Below are 23725 nucleotides of genomic sequence, written 5' to 3' on the forward strand. Positions count from 1 at the left end.
AAATAAGTAGTAGTAGCAACGGAGAAGGCAATGGCACCCCACTCCAGTACTCTTGCCTGGAAAATCCCATGGATGGAAGAGCCTGGTGGGCTGCAGTCCATGGGGTCGCTAGGAGTCAGACATGACTGAGCAACTTTACTTTCACTTTTCACTTTCATGCATTGGAGAAGGAAATGGCAACCCACTCCAGTGTTCTTGTCTGGAGAATCCCAGGGATGGGGGAGCCTGGTGGGCTGCCGTCTATGGGGTCACACAGAGTCGGACACGACTGAAGTGACTTAGCAGCAGTAGCAATGGTAGGAAACATTTTATTTAACCATTGATTGGTCTGTTGAACCTGAGACTTTCTGGATCTTTTCTTTGGGTTGCTTAGGTAAAACCTCAGTTCCAGGAGATTTTAAGGCTGTCTGAAGAAAATATTGGTAAGTCTGTGCATTATAATTTATAAAAACAATTAAATCTCTTTACTCCAGAAAAATACTTTATTCATTATATGCAAATTGTATAAATAAACTAACAAGTACAGTTGAAAAGGAAAATTTATACTATGGAGTTCTTGGGTTTACAGCACTGCTACATCTAATATCCTTTCCGTGGAGTAGTAATAAGATTAATCTCCCTCAGTTTTATTGTAAATATCTACCTTCACTGTAATCAAATTGACCTAAACCTGACCTTCTCAGACTGTGTACTTACTGTACCCTTGGAGGTTTGAAGTGGTGCAACTGAAATACTAAAAAGGAAAAAATACAGAGCATGTAATTCATAATTAGTTACTTAGAACTTTTAAAATTAAAACAAGTGTAACTGAACAGAATGTAAGATGAACATTTTTTTAATGAAACATGAGATTTTTGTGAAACTACAGGCTTAAATGGGCAGCTCCAGCCCCTCTGTTCGTAGTTTTTACTAACCTGTCTTAAGAAGTCTGGTTATAGCGCCAAGACCTCCTTCATGTTGGGATCTTATGTCCCTGTGTGTTTTTCTAATTTCTAGGAATGAATTGTAGAAATATTAAGGACAAGAATGTACAGCCCCTGTGGTTTGTACCTTACCTTGGCTGTTTTGGATGGATAGCTAATTCTTACCTCAGTCTCACCTTAGTGATGTAGGTAATTCTTACCTCAGTCTCACCTTAGTGATGTAGGTAATTCTTACCTCAGTCTCACCTTAGTGATATAGCTAATTCTTACCTCAGTCTCACCTTAGTGATTTGATTTGAGTCATCTGGACTCCATTTTTGTCTGTCATCAGAGGTAATTAGAGAGTGAATAAATGATTCCTTTTAAGTTTGAAAATGTCAGTGAGGTTTTTTTTTTTTTTTTTTTGACAAATGCTTCCTAAAGTTTATATTTAATAGGTTTCTAATGGTTTAATTACTTGGAATTAAAAAATGGTATTATCTGTTTAGTTATTCATTCTAATGATGATAGCTTTCAGAATTATTAGTTAGGAGGTGATTATATACAGTCTGTATGTATGAATTCAACTTAAGCTTATGTTTGTAGCCTCAGATTTACTTCTCAACTACCATAGTCACACTCAGCCAACATCAGCACTCCCCAAAAGATAAAATTACTCTTGCCAGGAGAATAAAGAAACCTCAGATACTAATTGATAGGAAAATAGATTCGTTTTGGGTGAAAATACTTTCAAGACAGTTAAATACATGCTTTCAACTGAATTCTGTATGTACTACTTTCTGAAAAGAATTTAAAACCATGTAAGAGTAGAAAAAAGTAATTTTTAAAAGTTTGAGTACGTAAAAGCAAATGTGAAGAGCTTCAAATAATGCCTAACATCAGTGAATGAGAGCTCTTGGTGCTATAAATAGCAACTGCCATATCATCTCTGGACATTTTTTTAAAAAATCGTCTACACATGCTGCATAAGAAAATCTGATGTGTTAAAGTCGTCACAGGGACATTCAGCTGTGGTTGGGTGCTTTCCTGTCTCCCCAAGCTGTATTTAGCCTCCCTACTCCATGAAAATAGTCAAGGTTCTGTCTGGCTTCTGAAAACCCCTGTGCAGGGTACAGGAAGAGCTCTGGAACTAGGCTAATACTAGAAACTGGGTGGTGTCTCATGTCTAGAAGCAGGTTAAATGCGTATCTAGGTGTCTCCTTTCAGCTGAGTGCCTTTATGCTTTACTGAATACTGCAAATTAAAAGCCTGAAACTTTATAGAACATGCTTGTATGGCCACTTGGGAAAGTGTTAAAGAAAGCTCTGACTTAATGACTGTGCAAATAACAGTATAGCATCTCATTTTGGTCATTAAAGGTTTTCCCATCTATCAAAACTGTGTACGCTAATGGTTCGGATAAGTATTAAGTTACATTTTCACAATCACCAGTGGATATGTATGTTTTGATCAAAGTATTTTTAAAGTAATGATAACGTTTATTTGTAAGCCTTGTAACCAATTGTAATTTAAAATATAATTTGTACTGTGACTTTTTGGTTTAAAGTGTACTCAGATATTTAAAATTATTTTTGTGATTTTTAGATTCCTCAGCAGGAAATGGGGTCCTCACTAAAGCTACTGTCCCCATTTATGCAACAGGAGTCCTCACGTGTTATATTCAGGTAAAGGAAAAATTCTTTGGCTGGAAAATGTAAAAGCACTTTCTATTTAGAAGGATAGCTAATGTTATGTCTTTTAATGTGTTCATAAGTGAAAATAATACCCATAAATAAACAAATTTATTTATTATTCTTATTCAATAAATAATATATAGTAGAAAGCATATTTTGATAATAGTCTCTTGAGGACCATCTCTGTTAAACAAATAAAATTAGAGATTGTGTGCTTCTTGATATTTTGTTTAAAAGTGTTAGATTAAAAAAAAAAAAGATTAAAAAAATAAAAATTAAAAAAAAAGTGTTAGATTGTACTTACGTAGCAATTTCTTTGTGTTTCATGATAATTTTTTCATTAATAAACAAAGCACATGTGTTAGGTGAAGCAAACTGCAAAATGCCGTCACATACTGTTTCATCATTTTTAGCCAAGTATTTTGTAATCCCGAAACATGAAGGATTGTTGTAACTCTTTTATTGCTCATGGTCTTTGCTCAGCTGGGCATCTCTTCCGCTGTTCTTGCTGATAGTCGCTGTGTGGCTGCGTTCACCTGGTTGGTTGGTGGGGCTCCTGGCAGGATGACTGAGCTTTAGTCCCCATGGAGTCTTAGGGCCTCTCTCTGTCCGCAGGTCCTGTGCAGCAGCAGAGCCAGACTCATTCTGTGCTAGCTTAGGGCTCCCAAAATTGTAAGAAACAGAATCTTCTAGGCTGCAGCCTAGGCTTTGGAATCAGCACACTGCTACTACTGTATTCTGTTGGTTAAAGCAGTCACAAGTCCAACCCGGATTCAAAAAAAGAGGAGACTCAATGAGAGCTTGACCCAGGAGGTGGGTTCACTGGTGATCGCCAGTATAGCAGACCACCTGACTCTACTTAGCATTGTTTTAAATAAACACGTTGTTCATTAAGGCATATCAGTTGTTTTTAAGTGTGAGGCAGTCCCACCTGTGAGTTGAAAATATGGACTCAAGATAAAGCATTTGTAGAAATTATGACACAATAATTCCCATGTAGTATTTCTGACCACTCCCTCCAATTAATCTGAATGTAATCATAGGAAAACAATAAAATAAATCCAAATTAACTTTTAAAAAGGAATTAGAATGGGAAAATCAAAGAGGAAGATCTTTTTCCCCCCAAATTTTCCACAATAATTCCTAACTTTTTTTGCATTTAAATCTAAAAGTATAGCCGTTCATATTTATTGCACTCTTCTTCCGAGACAGATTTGAAGCATCTTATAATATTAAACTGCAGTTCCCCGTATCATAAGATGCCTTGCAGTAGAAGCTCCAGCTCGGTTGGAGGAGCACGGTATTCTTTGCACTTTTCTACCCTAGTTTCTCAGACTGCCTCACAATACGGATGCACACAGGATCTCTGTGTTTAGAATATTTTAAGTCATGTAACCTTAACAGATCGCATCCATTGTTCTCCTTAAATTTGTGAGGATTAAGTCCTAGCACATTACCAGGCACAGCAGCACGAATACCGTTTCCTCTTTAATTTTAGAAGCTCTTCCAGCAGAATAACAAACGTGATGTCAGTATTTTCCTCTCTCATTTTTAAGCTTGTGCAGTAAGTATGCTAAGCATGTTGATTTTGACCATAAACAGTATTTTAAGGCATAATAAATATGAAATACATATTTTAAGTTTGATAAAGTATGAAATACAAGGTTTGTCTCATAGTAGTCCCTCAGAATAGATTTATTGAATAAATCAATATAGACATGTTTTTTGAGTCACTGTGTGAAATCCAAATATCTAAAGAGATAAGAGCTTTGCTGCTATTTACAAAATGAGAATTGAGTGGCTATCATAGATTGTCAGCACTTAAGGAAGCACACGCCGGTGTTTTTCTTACTAAACAAAATTTTCTATTAAGGCAAATTAACTGTCCTTGTTGCTTTGATAAACAAAGCCTATTTTGAATCAAGTACCGAAGCAGTATTACTTGTCTTGAAATTTCAAAGTTGAGAAATTGTGTTGTAGTAAATTTTCAAAGCAAAGAATTCATGCTCATTTAGCAGTATATTTTATAGCTGTTACTTCACAGTTAAGTTTTTTCAGATTTACAGTTTATTTTCCAAATTTTATGGATCCTCTGGTACAGTAAGCACTAAAAATGGGTGAGATCTGTGTTCCACCATAGCTCTAATGGTGGCTTGCCAGCATTTCCGTTCTTCACTGAGCAGACCAGCATATTATAAACTGCCGTGTCCGTCCTTTATTCATGGAGCATTACTTTTGTCAGTCCTCTATTTCTACCTCTCTCTGGATTAACCTAACCATGCAGGAAAGGTTGGATGGCAATCCAGTCTTCCTCATGGATCTAGTGATGGATGTGCCTTTTTAGTCACTCAAGTCATGTCCAACCCTTGAGACCCCATGGACTATAGCCTGCCAAGGCTCCTCTGTCTATGGGACTTTTCAGGCAAGAATACTGAAGTGGGCTGCCGTTTCTTTCTCCAGGGGTCTTCCTGACCCAGGGATCGAACCTGCGTCTCCTGCATTGGCAGGTGGATTCTTTACCACTGAGCCACCAGGAAGCATTGATACTGATATATATAGAAGCCATTTATTGTTGACATAATATAGCCCTAAAGATAAAATATTTGACTGTAATTTATTATATATTTATTTCCTGATAGAATGTCAGATTCTTTCCCTTATAGATTCTGGCTAATTTAACATACAGTTATGTTTTTTAACTTTTCTATTGAGCAGACTTGCTTTTTCTAACAAATTTCTTAATAGTGTGCTATGTAAAAAAAGAAAGAAAGAAATATTTTCTGATTATTAAAATAATGGTTTGTCAAAGAAAGCTTAAAAGTAAAGGTAATTTTTTTAATCAAAGGTGTGACTATTTTTTTAAGGACACAATGGTCTATATTTCAGCAAGTGTGTGACTTCTCACTACTAATAATTTCTCAGATATCAATTTCTACTCTTAGGAGGATAACTGTTTTAGTGGCTTGTATTTAAGTATTTGGAGCCAAAATTAATGGGAAGTAAAACTGTTAAAATGAATTTTAATTAAAAATATACCTTTTATGTTTCAAACCAGAACTATCTTATCAAACTCTGCAGTGATGCAAGTAATCTATATCTGAGTTGTCCAGTGAGGTAACCATACATGGAGGTTAAACAGCTTGAATTGTAATTAGTGCAACTCAGGAACTGAATCTTTTATTTTCCTTCTCTTTAGTTTGAGTATAAGTTACCACATGTGGTGAGTGGACATGGACAGCTCAGGTCTAAATCAATGAATCAGAATAGTATTTCTCTTCATACCATTGTGATCGTAGACATGCTTAATAAATATCTTTAATTAAAATGTTTACAAATTAGAATATTTTCCCCTTATTTGATAAAATTTTCTAATTGTAGATAGGAAATGATGGTTTTTAAGTTCTACTTGATTGCTTGGAAATTGATTATCAGTCTTTTTCCTCCATAGGAAGAAGACCGAAAGCTGTTGATTGGATTCTTAGAGGACGTAATGACCTTGCTTTCATTATCTCATGCTCCTCTTGATAGCCTGAAAGCTGCTTTTGTGGAACTGGGGTAAAAATAATAGCTGATAGTTTTTAAAAGCTATAGCAAGTCTTAAAATTGGTTTTATAGAGTACATATTTTTAGTCTAAATAAAGATTACTATACACACCAAACTTCTTGATTTCTTACTTAAGATCTGTTCTTTTTTTGTATATTTTAATATTTTATAATCAATACATTGTGATAAAAGAATGAGGTAAAGGATACAGATATGTCTTCATTGAAGCAGCTGGAGGCATAAAATCAAGTACAAATTCGAAGAAAATTCAGTGGCCCCAAATTGGAAAAGGCGTCCCAGTGAAAGCCAGACCACTGGGCTCCCCTTCCATTCCATTTGACTTGCCTGGTTTACCACACAGTTGCACTCATCTCACCAGCAAAGTAATGCTCAAAATTCTCCAAGCCAGGCTTCAATAGTACGTGAACCATGAACTTCCAGATGTTCAAGCTGGATTTAGAAAAGGCAGAGGAACCAGAGATCAAATTGCCAACATCTGCTGGATCATCGAAAAAGCAAGAGAGTTCCAGAAAAACATCTATTTCTGCTTTATTGAATATGCCAAAGCCTTTGACTGTGTGGATCACAGCAAACTGTGGAAAATTCTGAAAGAGATGGGAATACCAGACCACCTGACCTGCCTCCTGAGAAATCTGTATGCAGGTCAAGAAGCAACAGTTAGAACTGGACATGGAGCAACAGACTGGCTCCAAATCAGGAAAGGAGTACGTCAAGGCTGTATATTGTCACCCTGCTTATTTAACTTCCATGCAGAGTACATCATGAGAAACGCTGGGCTGGAAGAAGCACAAGCTGGAATCAAGATTGACAGGAGAAATATCAATAACCTCAGGTATGCAGATGACACCACCCTTATGGCAGAAAGCAATGAAGAACTAAAGAGCCTCTTGATGAAAGTAAAAGAGGAGAGTGAAAAAGTTGACTTTAAACTCAACAGTCAGAAAACTAAGATCATGGCATCTGGTCCCATCACATCATGGTAAATAGATGGTGAAGCAGTGGAAACAGTGACAGACTATTTTTGGGGGCTCCAAAATCACTGCAGATGGTGACTGTGGCCATGAAATTAAAAGACACTTGCTCCTTGGAAGAAAAGTTATGACCTACCTAGACAGCATATTAAAAAGCAGAGACATCACTTTGCCAACAAAGACCCATCTAGTCAAAGCTATGGTTTTTCTAGTAGTCATGTATGAATGTGAGTTGGACCATAAAGAAAGCTGAGCACCAAAGAATTGATGCTTTTGAACTGTGGTGTTGGAGAAGACTCTTGAGAGTTCCTTGGACAGCAAGGAGATCCAACCAGTCCATCCTAAAGGAAATCAGCCCTGAATATTCATTGGAAGGACTGCCGCTAAAGCTGAAACTCTAGTACTTTGGCCACCTGATGTGAAGAACTTACTCATTTGAAAAGACCCTGATGCTGGGAAAGATTGAGGGCAGGAGGAGAAGGGGACGACAGAGGATAAGATGGTTGGATAGCATCACTGACTTAATGGACATGAGTTTGAGTAAACTCCTGGAGTCGGTGATGGACAGGGAGGCCTGGCGTGCTGCAGTCCATGGGGTCTCAAAGAGTCGGGCATGACTGAGGGACCGAACTGAACTGAACTGAACTCATAATCACATCATCTAGCTGCTTAAGTAGTTTCTTCTCATTCTTTACTAAAAACAGGTTTATGTATTTATTAATAACACTATCCCACATTTAGATAAGTGTCACACCCAACTTAACCCTTCCATATGGTGGTTTGAGTTATCCTTGATTTGGGTTATCCTAACTGATCCTATACCACCCATATGGCATATATAGGACAGTATTGTTTTACCACTGTTTATAGATGTCAGAAATTAAGACTCACAAAGGTTACAACTTACCCATCTGACTCTTAGTCCAGTGTTTCTTCTCATAAGTAGTAAATTTTATTTTATTTTTTTATAATTTTAACTTTTATGCTATTAAAGAGTTGAAATGTCTATCGTCTTTGCACATGCTTAGAGAAACTTAGTTCCTGAATGTGCTAAAAGTTTGTAGTTGTATAAACTGACTTCCTTTTTTTAAAGAATCTTAGACATAGCCTATTAAACCATAGAAAGTAATTCTATATGTTTTGCCAATATTTTTGTCACTAGTATTCCTCAGAAAGGTAGAGTTTTCAGTACCCCAGTAAGACACTGTGGCTCTCACTTTTAGCGTTGATTTTTCTCTTGCAGTGCAAATCCAGCTTACCATGAGTTACTGTTAACTGTTCTGTGGTATGGTGTTGTCCACACGTCAGCACTCGTGAGGTGTACTGCTGCTAGAATGTTTGAGGTATGTAAACAAGATTTTCAGATCACAGTGATTTTCTTTGGAAGAGGGAGAGGGAATATTTTTTTGAAGGGAGGGAGCTTTTCATACTGCATTACGTTGATGTATGTTTTGTGGCATTGAATAGTATCTAGTTGTGTCCTGTGGGATGGGGCAGAAATTTAGTTTTGGAATATTTCGGATTGTTTTTTAGCCTTATTGGTTCCTCGAATGTTATTATATTATCATTTCCTCTCCTCAAATTTCTTTTAAATCTTATTTATTTCCGTCCTATGTAAATCTTCTTGGCTATACTTTTCTATTTACTGAGGCAAATGGCTATTAAAACAAACTAAAACAGTAGAGGGCATTTATAAAGTTGTAAAATATAGTTGAACTCATGAGTAAAATATACTTTGATTCAATCGTTGCAATTACGGAAATATTTATTGATTATTCCTACTTTGTTATTTCCTCGCATATCATATCTGGAATAATAGCATCTCTAGACTTTAACTGCCCGTAGACTTAAAAGAGAGAAGACACTTCGTATAATTTAACTAGATTTTCTTAAATTGCCACCTACCCAAGTTTAGTATGAAAATTGAAATACCTATCTTTTTTATCCTTCACAAAGGAAATTGTGTCAGCCTAGTTCATGTATGTATGTTTTTAGAACTAGAATGTGAGCACTAAAGTTGGCTTTGAATGTTTTACTGTTCTTGAGTCTTATCACAGAGCCATCCTGCCTGGGTTCAGCATCTGTCTCTGCCACTTAATGCCAGGTTCAGACTTCTCTGGCCTTGGTTTTCTCATCTATAAAGTGAAGATAATAATAAGTATCCATCTCAAAGGATTTTTTGTTAATATTAAATGAGTTAATACTTATAAAAGCCTTAAGACAGTGTCTGACACATAATTAGAAGAACTTAATAAATGTTAACTATTATTATGATTGTTTTTTAAATCTATGCCATTACTTCACAAGATAATATAATAGTTTAAGAAAAGTATGTTTGTTCAGGCTAAAACTGTCCCTATTGTGTCTGTCATTTTTAAAATATCTTAAAGCATTTATTTTCATAAGAAGAAGGAGAGAATTCATTTCTTCCTACATTTCAGAATTTCTAGATAATTTAAGGTAAATTGCAATCAAAGGATTAGAGCACTGATAGCTTTTAAAACATATACCATCTAAAACTTTTAACTGTTTGTGGCATCTAAAGAAAATTCCATTCTTATCAGAAGATTGAAAATCCTCTGTCCATGTTATTCCACAGTTATACAAATTTGATCCAAAAAACCAATCACGTGGTCTTTATCAAGACAAATGCCAAATTAAAAATTTAGTTAGATGCCTATCATAATAAGTTCCTTTTAGGTACAAATAATTTTTGATTATTCAGTATGCTGAAAAGTTATTACCATGAAAGAAGAAAGTCTTTCTTTAGCCTCCTCTTTCCCCCAAAAGAAAAGAGCATCGTATTTCTTTAATATACTCTCTTCATAGAATTGTATTCTAAGACCATAAGAGCTATTTCTTTGTCTTAAAACATTTATTTCTAATGTGTCTATATATACTGATGAAGCATACCATATAAATGAAAATAGTTTAAAGAAAATGAGGTCTCCTCCCTCTTTACTTGTTTTTGTATTTTTTCCGCCTTATTTCTTACATGTGACTTTTGTCTGGTTTTGGTTTTGGTTTCTATGTCTGCTGTCAGTCCTGGTTGGAAACTATACCTATGCTTAAGCAGTTTTCAATGTTCTCAGGTTGATTATGAATTTCTGAGTCTAATTTGAGAGACATCTCAGTATTTTTTCAAATTCATTTATGATAAAAGTAGTTTTACTGAGCATGCCAGTAAAAGTCATCAGGAAAAATTAAAATTATTTTTGTCAATGAGCCTTATTTTAAACAATATTGTATTAAAAGATTATTTCATAAGATTTCTTTTGATACTAATACATTATAATTTGCAATTATGCTTGCTTCCCCTGCCACCCAAAAATGACTTAATTCAAAATAAAAATGTAAAAAGGGGGGGACTTAAAATTTTTTAAGTTTTTAATGTCAGAACAGAAACTATTGATAAGAAAGTGAGAAATGGATATATCAGGAACTTGATATTGGATACTTAGTGAAATTGAACACTAAATTTAGCTCTGAGTTTTCAGACAGCAGGACAAAAAGGGGAAATCTAGTCATTGTTAAATAAGAGAAAGTATATTCTTGATGTAACAAGTTAGTATTGAAATTGATTTATAGAAGAGACCCTCTTGTGTGACTTGTAGTGTGACGTGGTGGGTTTCCCAAAAGATGCAGAGAGTTAGTTTCAAATGATTTCTTACATCACTCAGAAGGAAACAAAGCAAGTGGTATTAAGACCACAACTCAAAGGAGGCATGGGCTTTTAAGACCAGTGAATGAGTCCATTTTAAGGCTTTTTGGCTGGCACAATATAAACCTTTCAAAATGTACTTTACTGATTCAAATCTAAGCTATTTTGTTTATAAAATGATACAGAAAAGAGAGTTTTATTTAACAGTCCAACTCTTTGTGACCTTGTGGATGGTAGCTTGCCAGACTCTTCTGTCCATGGGATTTCCCAGGCAAGTGTACTAGAGTGGGTTGCCATTCCCTTCTCTAGGGGATTTTCCTGCCCCAGGGATTGAACCCCGGTCTCCTGTATTGCAGGCAGATTCTTTACTATCTGAGCCACCAGGGATGCCCTTTTATTTATAAAATGATACAGAGAAGAAAGTTTTATTTAACAATATTTTAATTTCTTCCCCCTATTTCTTTCTACCTGACATCTGTAATGCTTTTAAAGTAGTAACAAATTCTTTTGTCATTTTATTCCTGTCTAAATTATCCATGGTTCTGTTGAAATAAAAATTATTTCAGAATACTGAAGCAGATTCAAAAGTACCTGTTGGGTTTTTGTTACTAAAGATTCCATGACATCTTCCCTCTTCTTGGAGGACTAGTTCCCTTACAAGGTTAGCATTTAAGATTAATAATTTGTATTTACATTCTGAAATTGAGATTATAGGATTAAGATGTTACCCTTCTCTGTTGAAGCTCATAAAATGCTGTGATTTCTATAAAAACAAAATGCATATAGCTCAATATTGTCCTCTTGTTCTACAATTTAGGGTTGGCTGCTAAAAAATTGTTTTATAGTTAGATTATAGAAATAGGTCTAATTGTGGTTATCATATTTTTTTTAATTTGAGCTGTTAGAGAAATGAGCTATTTGTCAGCATTGCCTCCTTGGACCAACCGGAAACATTCTTTAATTCAATGTCTTTTTCTAGATGTATCACGAAGCTTGCGTCCTTTGAGTCATCACAATCATTGCACTTGCATTTCCTGAATGCCTGGACTTTGTCAGACACATTGTTAAGTGTATTATGTGCAGCTAGTAGTGCGTGATCCCTGGAGGTAGATGACAGTCACCATTTTCAGATGAGAAAACTGAGTTTCAAGGGATGGTGTAATATATGTGAGGCCACATGCCTAATAAGTGGAGAGCTACAGTCTGAACCCAGGTCTGATGCCCACATGAAGTAACTCCTTTGCACTAGGCTGTCTTAGGTCTCTATACCTCAAGAAAGAAAGCTCTGTGATGTGAAAGACTGGGAATTTTTGTATGTGATTTTAAAATTTACGTGCTTTAGAACAGTCAAAAGCAATTTAGTGGTGGCTGCTAGCCGTTTGAGTTTGGTTTAAAAACAGTCCAGTTTGTACCTTGTTGGTCAAAACAAAATTATAGCAGATTTATTTAAAGAATTTAACCACAGAACCCAGTATGTCGTCTTTTTGGCTTCTTTAAAAAAATAATAATGATAAAGAATAAAGCTTTATTTTAAATTGCCTTTTAATTGAATATGGAAATTGTGTAGACTGTGTGACCAAAAGTACAAATTGCCATTGAATTGGTGACAAGCTGTTTTCGGGGACTGCTAGGCTGTGGAAGCTTTATTTTCCTCCTAAGCGTTCTCTGCCTTTTTTAAGCACTCCGGTAGTCATATTGGCTTAGCTTCTAATTTTGGTTTTGCTTTTGTGTTTTCTCTTTCTCTTGGTTGTTCCTTTCTTCTTCCCGTGGCATTGTTATTTGTTCTTTCCATGCATCACCTGTGAATACCCCCTGCGCTGACCAATCAGCTGTTGGTGAAGGGGGTGAATGAAACTCTGGTAGCTCAGAGGGTTGTTCCTGCTCTCATAACTCTCTCCAGTGACCCTGAAATGTAAGTGTCGTCCTTGCCTTTTACCTTCAGCATCCCTTTCAAAACGTGCCTGTCAAGAAATAACCATCAGCTTTTAAATTCATTGAAGAGTAGGTTTAACTCTCTAAAATAATAATATGGGATTATGCTTACTTGATTTTAAACTATTATACTACTGTTCATGTATGGGTTTTGGGTTTTTTTAAGTCTGCCTTCACAGTAAACGTAATGACGAGGCCGTGTATTGCAAGGGGTTATTAGTAGCACTGTTCCTCAGTAAACATCTCCAAAGCTTAACACATGCTGATGGACTATTTCTTCCAAGCCAAGAAGGGATGCTCTGCTAATCTCACTAACATGTTGTTACCAGTAAGTATAGTGGCATGAACCAGAGGCTTAACGTTTTAATGTCTCATGTGGGTGACTAAACCAAGAAAGGCCAGTGAGTCTGCCTGCCCATCCTCAGTCACAGCTAACCCAGTTCTCATTCCAGTTTACCAAACCATTTTTTATTGCATGTTGACTGGTTTACAGCTGACTCTTCGAGGCATGAGTGAAGCGTTAGTTGACAAGCGGGTTGCTCCGGCCCTTGTTACCTTGTCCAGTGATCCTGAATTGTGAGTTCCACAGACTGCGACCTTAAGTTATCCTGTCTGTCTTTTTGAGCATTCTTCTTGGTCTGCTTTTTTTAAATTTAATTTGTCATTGCTAGCGACTAATACAGTATATTTACCTTGTACTTACCTTGATATATTCTTTAATAATAACCAGTTTTTCATCTCAAAGAAAATGTCAGTTTTTTTCTTCTTTTATTCTAACAGCTCTGTCAGGATTGCTACGATTCCAGCCTTTGGCACGATTATGGAAACAGTTATTCAAAGAGAGGTAGGAAATGAGTGAAATTTATTTATCTGTATGTACTTCCGAGGTGATGAAAGCATATGACCATACACATACCCTGGGGTTGGGGGCAGGGAGCATATGCATTCATTTTATTTCTTAGTTAATTTTGGGCCGGAGGGATCTCAGTATTTGAAAATATGGTAACCTACCAAGAGTATCTTTTCATATGCTAAGGCAATCTCTAGTCTTTCTTCTCAGTTAGAAACTTCAGTATAAGCCAGCTCTCAGATGTTCTTTTCCAAGCTTGTCTGGATATTGCTTAATAATCAGCAATTGAATAATCCTTCACAGCAGATCTAGTTTCAAAGTCTTCTCTTATTCAGTAGCCTTCTGGATAGTCCGCATAAATTCCCAGTGGTTAGTGCGTGCAGATTTGAAGAGAACAGGTTTCCTCAGTTTCGGGAATGGAGGCTAGAGGTTCCGATGTTCTTGTAACTGTCATTCATGTCAAGCTGCAAGTCATGTCGTAGACTGGTGTCATCTTCTGGCAGTCCACACCACTGTGACAGCCTCTGTCATGCCTGCTTCAGGAGATCACCAAAGTCTTCCTCCCTCAAAGTGTATTTTGATTCAGAAACTTGTGTGATCTAAAGTTTGTTCGGTTCTGTCTGCAGCATTAACTGTTAGACACTTATCAAAATTAGTATCAGAATGTTATTCTCTGTTATGAGATTGGACATGTCCTTGCACAATGAAAAATTCTGTACACTAGAAAATCAATTATTTGTGGACGTATTAGCCACTTAAATGGAAAACAAGATTTTCCATCTCATAGGCGTTTCACACACACACAAAAATTATATATATATAGACTGTTTTGTAAAATTTTTGTCATAGAGATTTTTTTTATAACAAAAAACTAAACAACTTTGTTAGTTGTGGGAAAAAGTGTTCTCTGTTTTTTCACTTACATATATATATATATATATTTTACTGGTGGAGCAAAATTAAAAAATACATCATTCTGCAAAGCTTGCAGTCTTGGCAGAATTTCAACATGTTCTTAAATCCCAAAATAAAAACTTTTAGGGAAATATGAGTAATATATAAGTCACTAATGACTCATTGCTTTCAGAAGGTGAATAAGAGGGTAACTTACACTGTGATCTGTTTTAAGAATTCTGACTTAGACACAAAATCATCATACATTTATGTTTTTCCCTAAATATTACGGGATCTTTCTACAGTTTGTCAGGGAATATTTGTGTTTAAAAAAAAAATGAGTTGGCAAACATAAATATGTAGGATCTTTTCTGAGCTGAAAGACTAAAGAAGTACTTAATTAATTTCAAACTTCAACTCATGTTGATATAAGTCATTTGAATCCAGTTATGCAAACCATGTTTAGTGTCTATCTTTCTCTCAATCTGACTGTATAATATTCAATTTTAAGTTGCTGGAAAGAGTGAAAATGCAGTTGGCTTCTTTCCTGGAAGACCCTCAATATCAAGACCAATATTCTCTGCATACAGAGATCATAAAAACATTTGGTAGAGTTGGGCCTAATGCAGAACCAAGGTTCCGAGATGAGTGTAAGTTGTGTTTTTTTACTCTTTCCTGAATTGACATGTAAGAGCAAAACCATCAGTTTCTCTGAGGATGTGTCATATGTTAAAGCCTTTTCTGCACTTTGTCTTTCATGCACTGAAAGCTACCAAGTGAAACAAGTTTTTTATTGGGGATTGATCATTATTGCTGTCACTCAGTGGTTTCTTACACTATGTCCTGTAGACATATGAAAAGTAACTCATAAATAATTTCAAGTTATTTTTAGAACAGTTCTTAATAACTTAATTTCAAAATAACTGTGTTCCTTATATTTAGAGATTATTATTTAATTCTATTTCTAAGGAAATTTATATGTGTTTTTAGATATGTTATGAAAAATGTACATTTCTTCCACTTAGCGTGCCATTCAACAATTTTAAGTCACAGCTTGTCAATCTGCTGAATAATCTGCATAATGATCTGCTAAAGCATTTTTTCCAGTTTCTATAGTGTTACTTCAACAGTGAGCCTCAACCTTTATGACTACAATTTCTGAGTGGTATCAAAGCACCCAATAATTATTATGCCAAAACCATGACAATTATCACTGCTACATCTTAGTCCTTTTATTTTTAGCCATTGACATGCTCTTGAAAGGATCACAGGCTTGGTTTCCTAAGTCAGTTTATAAGAATTATCACCAAAAATATTGTAAGGATTTGGACTGCAGTGTCCAAAAGGGCATGAATACTTATGGAGCTACAAGAACACAGTCAGAGGATTGTTTCTTGATGGGTAATAGTGTTGGTAACGTGAGGAGGAAATAATACTTCACATATTTCACAATTAGTTAACAGAAAAAGGTTTAGTATTTTAGTGAGCAGCAGGGTTAGTTCCTCATAGTAGTAACATTAGATTTACAGATGGCCCTCTGCAGGAGCTTTGACTAACTTTACTGAGGCTGTAATTGCCCTGAAGCAGGTCTTGGCTATTGAATCAAGGAACAGTCTAAATAGTCAGTGGACCTTTGGTGGGCACCACATTGTTGAGAACACAATCAAACCTTTGTATGTACATTCAAGAGAAAGGTTGACACATTGCATAGAAGAAAGAAATTTTCTTTTCATAATGATCCCAAAATAACAAGGTTTGACTAGAGAAAGGATTGAGAATAGAAGTTTCCAATGCTTGAATAGGTGTAGTAAACCATTATCCCTGAAGCCTTCTACAAGTTAACTGTATATTGATTGACCAGTCTGTTTTAAGACAAAAAACAAAAATTTTTTTCTTCTGTATTTACTACTCAGTCAGTTGATTTCTCTTTTGCTTTAAAACTTTACCCCAAGGAACTTAATGTCTTATATTAATAAGGTGAATGGTAGACAAAGTAGAACCCATATTGACAAGGATGCTATATTGTTACCTATCTGTATTTACAGACAATTACTGTTAGGAATTAGAGAAAGATCAGAGCATTGCAGGGTAGTAACTGCTGTTTCTTGGAGTGATACTTTATAACTTTTCTATTTCTTCTCTCCCTCTGTTTCTTAGAGAATAGGAGACATCGGTCCACCCAGTGCCCCTTTTTCTTTCCCAGACTCTTAGTTATCACAGCCCTTTTGGTTTTTATTTTTATCTCGAGGGCCATTTGGTTTTTCCAGTGAGTGAGTGAAGTCGCTCAGTCGTGTCCGACTCTTTGCAACCCTATGGGCTGTAGCCTGCCAGCTCCTCCGTCCATAGGATTTTCCAGGCAAGAATACTGGAGTGGGTTGCCATTTCCTTCTCCAGAGGCTCTTCCAGACCCAGGGATTGAACTCGGGTGTCCCGCATTGCGGGCAGACGATTTACCGTCTGAACCACCGGGGAATATTTTTCAGACTATGATACAATTTTGTTTTCCACTTTTTTAACTTTATAAGGCTCTCTGAAAATGTTCAGTCATACTTCAGAGATTTTCTAACATGGCAGTTTTACATTTCAAATCAGTTTTGTTTTGTTTTTTAAGTTCCTTATTTTAGATCTCAGCCCGTTTATAAAAAGAGAGGACATGATTCCCTTCATTTTTGCTATTGGATCTACCCCAGAATATATTTTGGAACTTTACTAAAATCTATTTTTTAAAAATTTCCTGTTGATTTATCTTTACTTTGTTTGCAGTTTTGAATCTTTAAGTGAAAGGCTCCAGAAGTGGCCTTATGTTGTGTGTTTCCTATTTTCCTTGCCCACTGAAGGTCATTTGTAGAAATACTCTCATTTCGGTTATTAAATCTTTTAACCATTTATCTCCATCTGAGGGGTTAACAGTTGAGTGAATTAATTGTTACAGATATGGTAACCCAGGACAGTACTTATATAATGAAATGTTGAATTCTGTAATAAATGTCTGTCTTCAGAGATTTAGGAAGATCCTACATGATTGCCTTTAACTGTCAGTAGACTAGAATTTAAAGAAACTTGTTTAGGTTTGTTTTCTAGTTAAGCAGTTTTAAGGGGATATTGTGTAGTGTGGTTGTTGAGTTTCTGAGAAAAACATTGAGGAAAGGATTGCTTGAATAAGAAATAACAGAATGAGCAGAATGAATAGAGAGGCCACGCTTTTATAGATAAACAAGTGCAAGGAAGGTAAATTTGGGCAGAAATGAAATAAAGACTCTTTGAGAGACTGTCTCAGAGCCACCATTTTGTTGAGGCCTCAGCATGCCAGTTAATGAATCAAAGTTTCAGTAAATTGATTAGGAATTCAATGAATAGTTGAAGTTTTTGTCTTATGTTTTTAGAACACCTCTTAAGTATGTTGTTACTAATTTTGACAAGTCAAAAAGTCCCCTAAAAATGGCCGTAGTTGTCCTAAGTTTTTGTAGGTTTGTTTTTTTTTTTTACATTTACTAAGGTAAGCTTAAAGATTGTAATTATAGTGCTGATCTATTGAGAAAGATTTTTCGATAAGGAGATTGTGGCTTTAACATATGCAAATTCAGTGTAAACATGAAAGAAGTCACCTCGACTGTCAGAAGACGCCCTGATGAGCCATGCTCTGAGTCCCCCAACCAAGCAGGGGCTAGAAAGGGACCCTGTGATCAACAACTTGATAATCACTTACCCTGGAGCCATTTCTCCAAGGAACCCTGGTTTTAGTGGGAAATGGTATTTAGAGCTCATGATCTTAGGCAGTAGGGGTGCTCAGCGTTACTGAAGTGGTTATTGTTTCTTGGGCCATCTCTTTTATTTTAGTAGCGTGTTATCTGTATTTTTGAAATTTTACGCTGTTCATTGAGATATCACATACTGAGCCCTTGAGTGACTTGAAAACTCAGCCACCTGTGCTGTTTGACATTGGTCTTTGCTATGAACTTGAGAGACTAAAGCCAGTAATATTTTCATGAAGTAGTGAAATCATTTGATATTGAAAGAGAATAAGTATACTTTTTATCTTTTAATAGCAACATTAATACCTGATTTGTATAAACTTTATAATAATAACACAAGAGGTAGGTTGTTTACATTTATTTATTTGGTTTTCATTTTTCAGATTGGGAAACTGAGTTGCAGTGAAGCTAAATGACCTGTGTGCATCCTCACAATTAGGTCATGATGGCACGCTGTGATCTCTTTCTCCCAAATTCTGGATCACTCTTTATTCTGAAAAAACATGCTTTCTTCCCTAGTAAGAAAAAGCAAGTATAGGATGTGGGTGATCTTTCGAAATCATCCAAAATTAAAATAAAATTTTATAAAATGAAATATTATTTTTCAAATGGATAAAGGACATTTTAGGTTAAAATTAATAATTTCTTTTCCTCTTTTCAGTTGTTATACCGCATCTGCATAAGTTAGCCTTGGTGAACAACTTACAAATTGTGGACTCTAAACGACTGGATATCGCTACCCATCTCTTTGAAGCCTACAGCGCACTTTCCTGTTGTTGTATCCTTGCTTTATTATGTTATCTATATTTAAGGATCAGTTTTGCTGTGAACCTCAGTTGTCAAAGATTGAGAAGTAGAATGTTTTTTTTCAGCTTAAATAAGTAGAGTAGAAGTTTAAAAATTTGAGTTGACCTGCCCCACTCTTCATTCTAGCCATCCCCTAATTTTAAAAGACAACTTTGAGTCTTCTATTTTTATATGTTCTATGGTCTTGAAAACATTGACTAAAATTTTGTCTGTGTTAATCAGCTGTATGACTTAAGCCACAAATGAGCTACAGCTGAGGCTTCTCTGTTAATCAAAAGGAAGCCTTGTCTTTGTCCTGGCATTCACTTTTAATTACTGTTTAACCACCTTTATGATCGTATGAATATCTCTTGGAGACATATCACTCATTGAAAAAAAAATACAGGGCCACCCAGGTTAATCATTTGCATTGATAGCAGAACTGGAGGAAAGTTCAGAGATCATCTAACCCATGTCACTCACTACTTTCTATAAATGATTAAACTAAAACTTGAAGACATTAGTGACTTCTGTTTTTTAATAGTTAAAAGCAAAATTGTGACTACAACAACGAACTTTAGCTATCCTGTTAAATGTTCTCTTTACTGTCCAAGACCTAGTAAAATAAAACTAAGAAATAAAAATGAAATAAAACTAAGAAGGAAGTAAAGATAATGATGGGCAGAGCAAACTCCAGCTTTCAGGCTTTCCCATTAAAAGCAGAATAGCCCTAGAAAGGGGAAATAAGAGATTGAAAAGGGGTGAACACTAAACACTTGAATAGGACTGTGAAAGTACGTGCCGCAGAACATAATCAGAGAATTATGGTTAGGACAGGAGAGATGATGGTAGGAAAATGGAAATGTAGAACCGTGTGTTAAGGAGCTGCTGGTCCTTTTCAAAATGGGAAAGCTTGAAGCTCAATGCATGGTTGAGAGCATTTCATTTTGGGACTCTACTGAAAATTGCCTAGTCATGTGGCTGACATAAGCTACTTTTTTATAATATAGATTATAAAATGGGCAGAGATACCATATTTTGATAATTTTGCCTCAACTAACCATATATTTTCTATAAGTTTAATTCCACTAAAAGCAGAAGTTAACTATCATTCCTAGTTTATCTTGTTGGCATTTTCAACTTAGAGAAGATAGAGGAAGCAAGAAGAGGAAGTGATAATTGTGAATTCTCAAGGAAGGACTCTAGTAATGGAGAAGTGACAGGACCCTTCCAAGAAAGAAATAATGGCATGTCAGAGTGTGGCGTGTCAAAGAAAGAGAACACGGATATGTTCATACCTGTTCCCTAAACTTTGCGAAAGTAGATGTTTACAAACTTCAGTGAAAAGCTACGTGTAATCTTAAATTTTCTTCGAGTTTCACGTGAAATATGCCTCAAGAAAATGAGAAAGTCAGAAAAAGAAAGATCAAACATTTCAGCTCTGTAAACGTAATTTTCCAGGTGAACAAGGCAGTGGTTTCTGAAAGCAGAGGCGTCCGTATGGAAGGGGCATCACTGCATGGTTAGGCGTGCACAGAGCATCGCTGCAGAGGACACACAGGAAAAAGCCTCCACACCAGCACAGGAAGGGGAAGAAGCATCTTAACGGTAGACCCTGTGCGAGCCCTTCTCCATGAGTCAGAACTTGGACTTGAGTGAGCAGGGTGGTTATGGCCACCAAGAAAATCACATTGTCTGTCTATCCTGTATTCCATTGCATTCTGAGCTGATAGAACACATCATCATCTTTTAATAGGTTTGGCAAGGTGTTGTGTCAAGAAATGATGTTTAATATAAAATTTGAAGGAGTCTAGAAATATTTGACTTGGAATGATTTAGGGATAAAAAGATAATTTGAAAATTAGTTTAAAGGTTGTTATGTAGAAAAAAACTTAGGCCCATTTGTGTAAATGCTGACGAGCAGGGAGGCCTGTGATCTGAGAAGAACTTTCTGAGTTATCTAAAAGTACAATGGCCTCTTCTGTGAGACTGAATGTCCTGTCAGAGGCCTTGTGCCATCACTCACGGATGAGGTAGAGGTGGTTTCTAACCTCAGACAGGACTAAATGACCTATAAGTTTCCAACTCTTGAGACACTGTGGGGTTTCATGGGGGAGAGGACCAAACAGTGAGTAGGGAGAGAGGAGGCTTTATTCCTCTCTGTCTTGAAAATAACTATATTTTCAAGGCAGTAGTTATATGGATTTTTTTTTTACTTAATAAAGTTTATTGTAATTTGCTTCAGAAAAATCAGTTCATCTTTATAGGGGAAGTCATTTACTGGCACTTTTCACTTTAATATTAATATGGTATATTAAATAAGAACTATTTTTAAATGGCTCACAACTATGATAGGTGAGAAAGTGTCATTAAGTAATGTGAATGAACAGGGTGAATTGTTTTCTTGGGAAATGCATCTACTTTCCCGACTCCCTTCAATGTCATATAATCAGCTAAACTCATAGGACTAAGAAATATAGGCAGTACTAAACTCATTACAGCAAAACCTCTCTCGCCCAATTCAATCAGGACCAGTGTGGGTCAGTTTAACAGAATGGTTGAAGTAAGAAATCAAGAAAATGATAGATACCTAAGGTAACTTCTTTTAACTTAAAACACATAAATGTAACTTATTTTACCAATCTTTTGGTGTAGAGTTAAAGAATTTCTTCTGTCAGTCTGCTGATTAGAGTTTTAAACATCAGCCGCCTTAGAATAATCACATTTGTAATATAATTGTCTATGAATTTCAACTTAACTTTGTTTAAAGAGAATCCGGAAACATTTCTGATAATGGGTACTGAATTTTTCTAGATTTTTGTATTTTTCTTTATATTTTAATATGCATATATTTTAAACAGCAATGTTTTAAGCAACTGGGCTTTCAACTTAAATGTCATGGAAACATTAATTTTCTTTTTATCCTCATTTAATCATCCAGTTAAATTTCATGATTTCATTTTCACCCTTATTATTTCGTATGTTTACATACCATGTTATTAAACTATGTGCTGTAACAATAACCAGTGCTTCTGACATGAAGAAATTTGTGGCAATAAACACAGTTGACTTTTGACAAGTAACTAACACAACAGATAAGAATGAGGCTTGAGGGAAGCCTGTTGGCTCTAAGTGATAAGCATACCATGGGCATCATTTAAGAAATCTGCTTCTGTTGTTCTGTTGGACATACCAGTTTGGTTTTTGTAAATGTCCTTAACTACTTTCTCTCAAGTCATTTCAGAGGATTTAATGGTTAATCACTTTTTACCTGGTCTCAGATGTTTACGCATCGACATGGAACATCTTTCTCCAGAGCACGAAGTAAGCTGCTGTCATGATTAAGCCACTGTGATTATCAGCACCATGACCATGTGTTTTAATATCTCCTATGCGTGCGTGCTAAGTCGCTTCAGTCGTGTCTGACTCTTTGCAACCCCATGGACTGTAGCCCTCCAGGCTCCCCTGTCCATGGGATTCTCAGGCAAGAACACTGGAGTGGGTTGCCGTGCCCGCCTCCAAGGGATCTTCCCCACCCCGGGATCCAACCTTGTCTCCTTGTCTGCTGCATTGGCAAGCGGTTTCTTTACCACTAGCACCACCTGGGAAGTTCATTTTCTCCTATTCAGACTTTCATTCCTCTTCGTGTGAGGCCTGATTATGGTATGCTGTGCTTAATTTTTTCAAATTGAGTTCAGTGTCATTTTACAGATTTATTAACTAGTGATGAGATCTTAAGCAGCTCCTTTTGCATCTCTCTGAAGTAGGCATAACGAACTGTCTAGAATTTAGCAAGGAATGTATGTGAAATGCTTTTTATCTGCAAACTACTGTACAGTATTATCTCAGACCATCAGCTTTCTTAGAGGCAGAGTTTCTATTTTCTGTCTCCATTTCCTCATAACACTTCTCATTCTGTTTATCTTCCTGTGACCTCAGGACAGAAGACACAGGTTTTATCATTTATTTCCTATTCTATGTCATCAATCTGTTTTTCTATCAGCTTTTCTTTAGCCTATTACCATGTTTGACTCTCCGTCCTAAACAAAACAAAACAAAACAAAAATCTTCCCGTTACCCCTTCACCACACCTCTTTTTCCTCCCAGTAGTCCACGCTCACTCTCAACTCTCACACACTCAGTACAGCGTATCCACCGTCACACTCAGCCAGCAAAGCTTCTGTCTCTGAGCTCACTGGTGATCCAAGTGCTGCACTGAACGGACACGCTGGAGTTGTAACCTTTTCCTCCTTGTCTTTGTCAGTGCTCGATGTTTTTGGACTTCTTTGAATTCGGTAGATACAAAGTGGTATCTCATGATGGTTTTCATTGCATTTCCTTGATTGTTTTCAAACTTGGAATTCTTTATGTGCTTACTAACATCAAAGCCTTTTTAGGTTTTTTTGCCCATTTTTCTCACTTTGGATGATATTTTTTCCTATTATTTCTTTGATGTTTGTTATATAATTGGAATACCAGTATTCTGTTCATTTTGTATTTTGTGAATATCTTTTCCCAATTTTTTTTGTATTTTTGGCCTATTTGAACACTGATTTTTAATTTTAATAGATTGATTAAATCTTTCTAAGACATGATCTCCTATACTTTCTTCTTAAAATGTTTAAAATTGTATTTTTACAATAAAATTCATAATCCATCTAAAATTAGTTTTTATGTATGGTGTGAGGTAGTGCTTAAATTATGTTTTTTTCTATACA

At 35.9% G+C, this 23725-nt stretch overlaps 1 protein-coding gene across 9 annotated transcripts in view; it reads left to right on the forward strand.

The window, feature by feature from the left end:
* Positions 1-23725, forward strand: part of RELCH (RAB11 binding and LisH domain, coiled-coil and HEAT repeat containing) — a 114244-nt gene that overhangs the window by 77925 nt on the left and 12594 nt on the right. For 5 of the 9 annotated variants that reach the window (XM_027526270.1, XM_027526274.1, XM_027526273.1 and 2 more), the window contains 9 exons: positions 374-422; positions 2508-2587; positions 6045-6151; positions 8376-8475; positions 12623-12705; positions 13506-13569; positions 14981-15119; positions 18883-18999; positions 22243-22331. In XM_027526270.1, coding sequence (XP_027382071.1) covers positions 374-422; positions 2508-2587; positions 6045-6151; positions 8376-8475; positions 12623-12705; positions 13506-13569; positions 14981-15119; positions 18883-18999; positions 22243-22331 — 828 coding nt within the window. Of the gene's footprint in view, positions 1-373; positions 423-2507; positions 2588-6044; positions 6152-8375; positions 8476-12622; positions 12706-13218; positions 13302-13505; positions 13570-14980; positions 15120-18882; positions 19000-22242; positions 22332-23725 lie in introns of those variants that run through there. The other 4 variants (XM_027526271.1, XM_027526272.1, XR_003508515.1 and 1 more) reach the window with 3 other exon arrangements.

Source organism: Bos indicus x Bos taurus, chromosome 24, assembly GCF_003369695.1.
Source record: "Bos indicus x Bos taurus breed Angus x Brahman F1 hybrid chromosome 24, Bos_hybrid_MaternalHap_v2.0, whole genome shotgun sequence".
Lineage (NCBI taxonomy): Eukaryota > Metazoa > Chordata > Mammalia > Artiodactyla > Bovidae > Bos > Bos indicus x Bos taurus.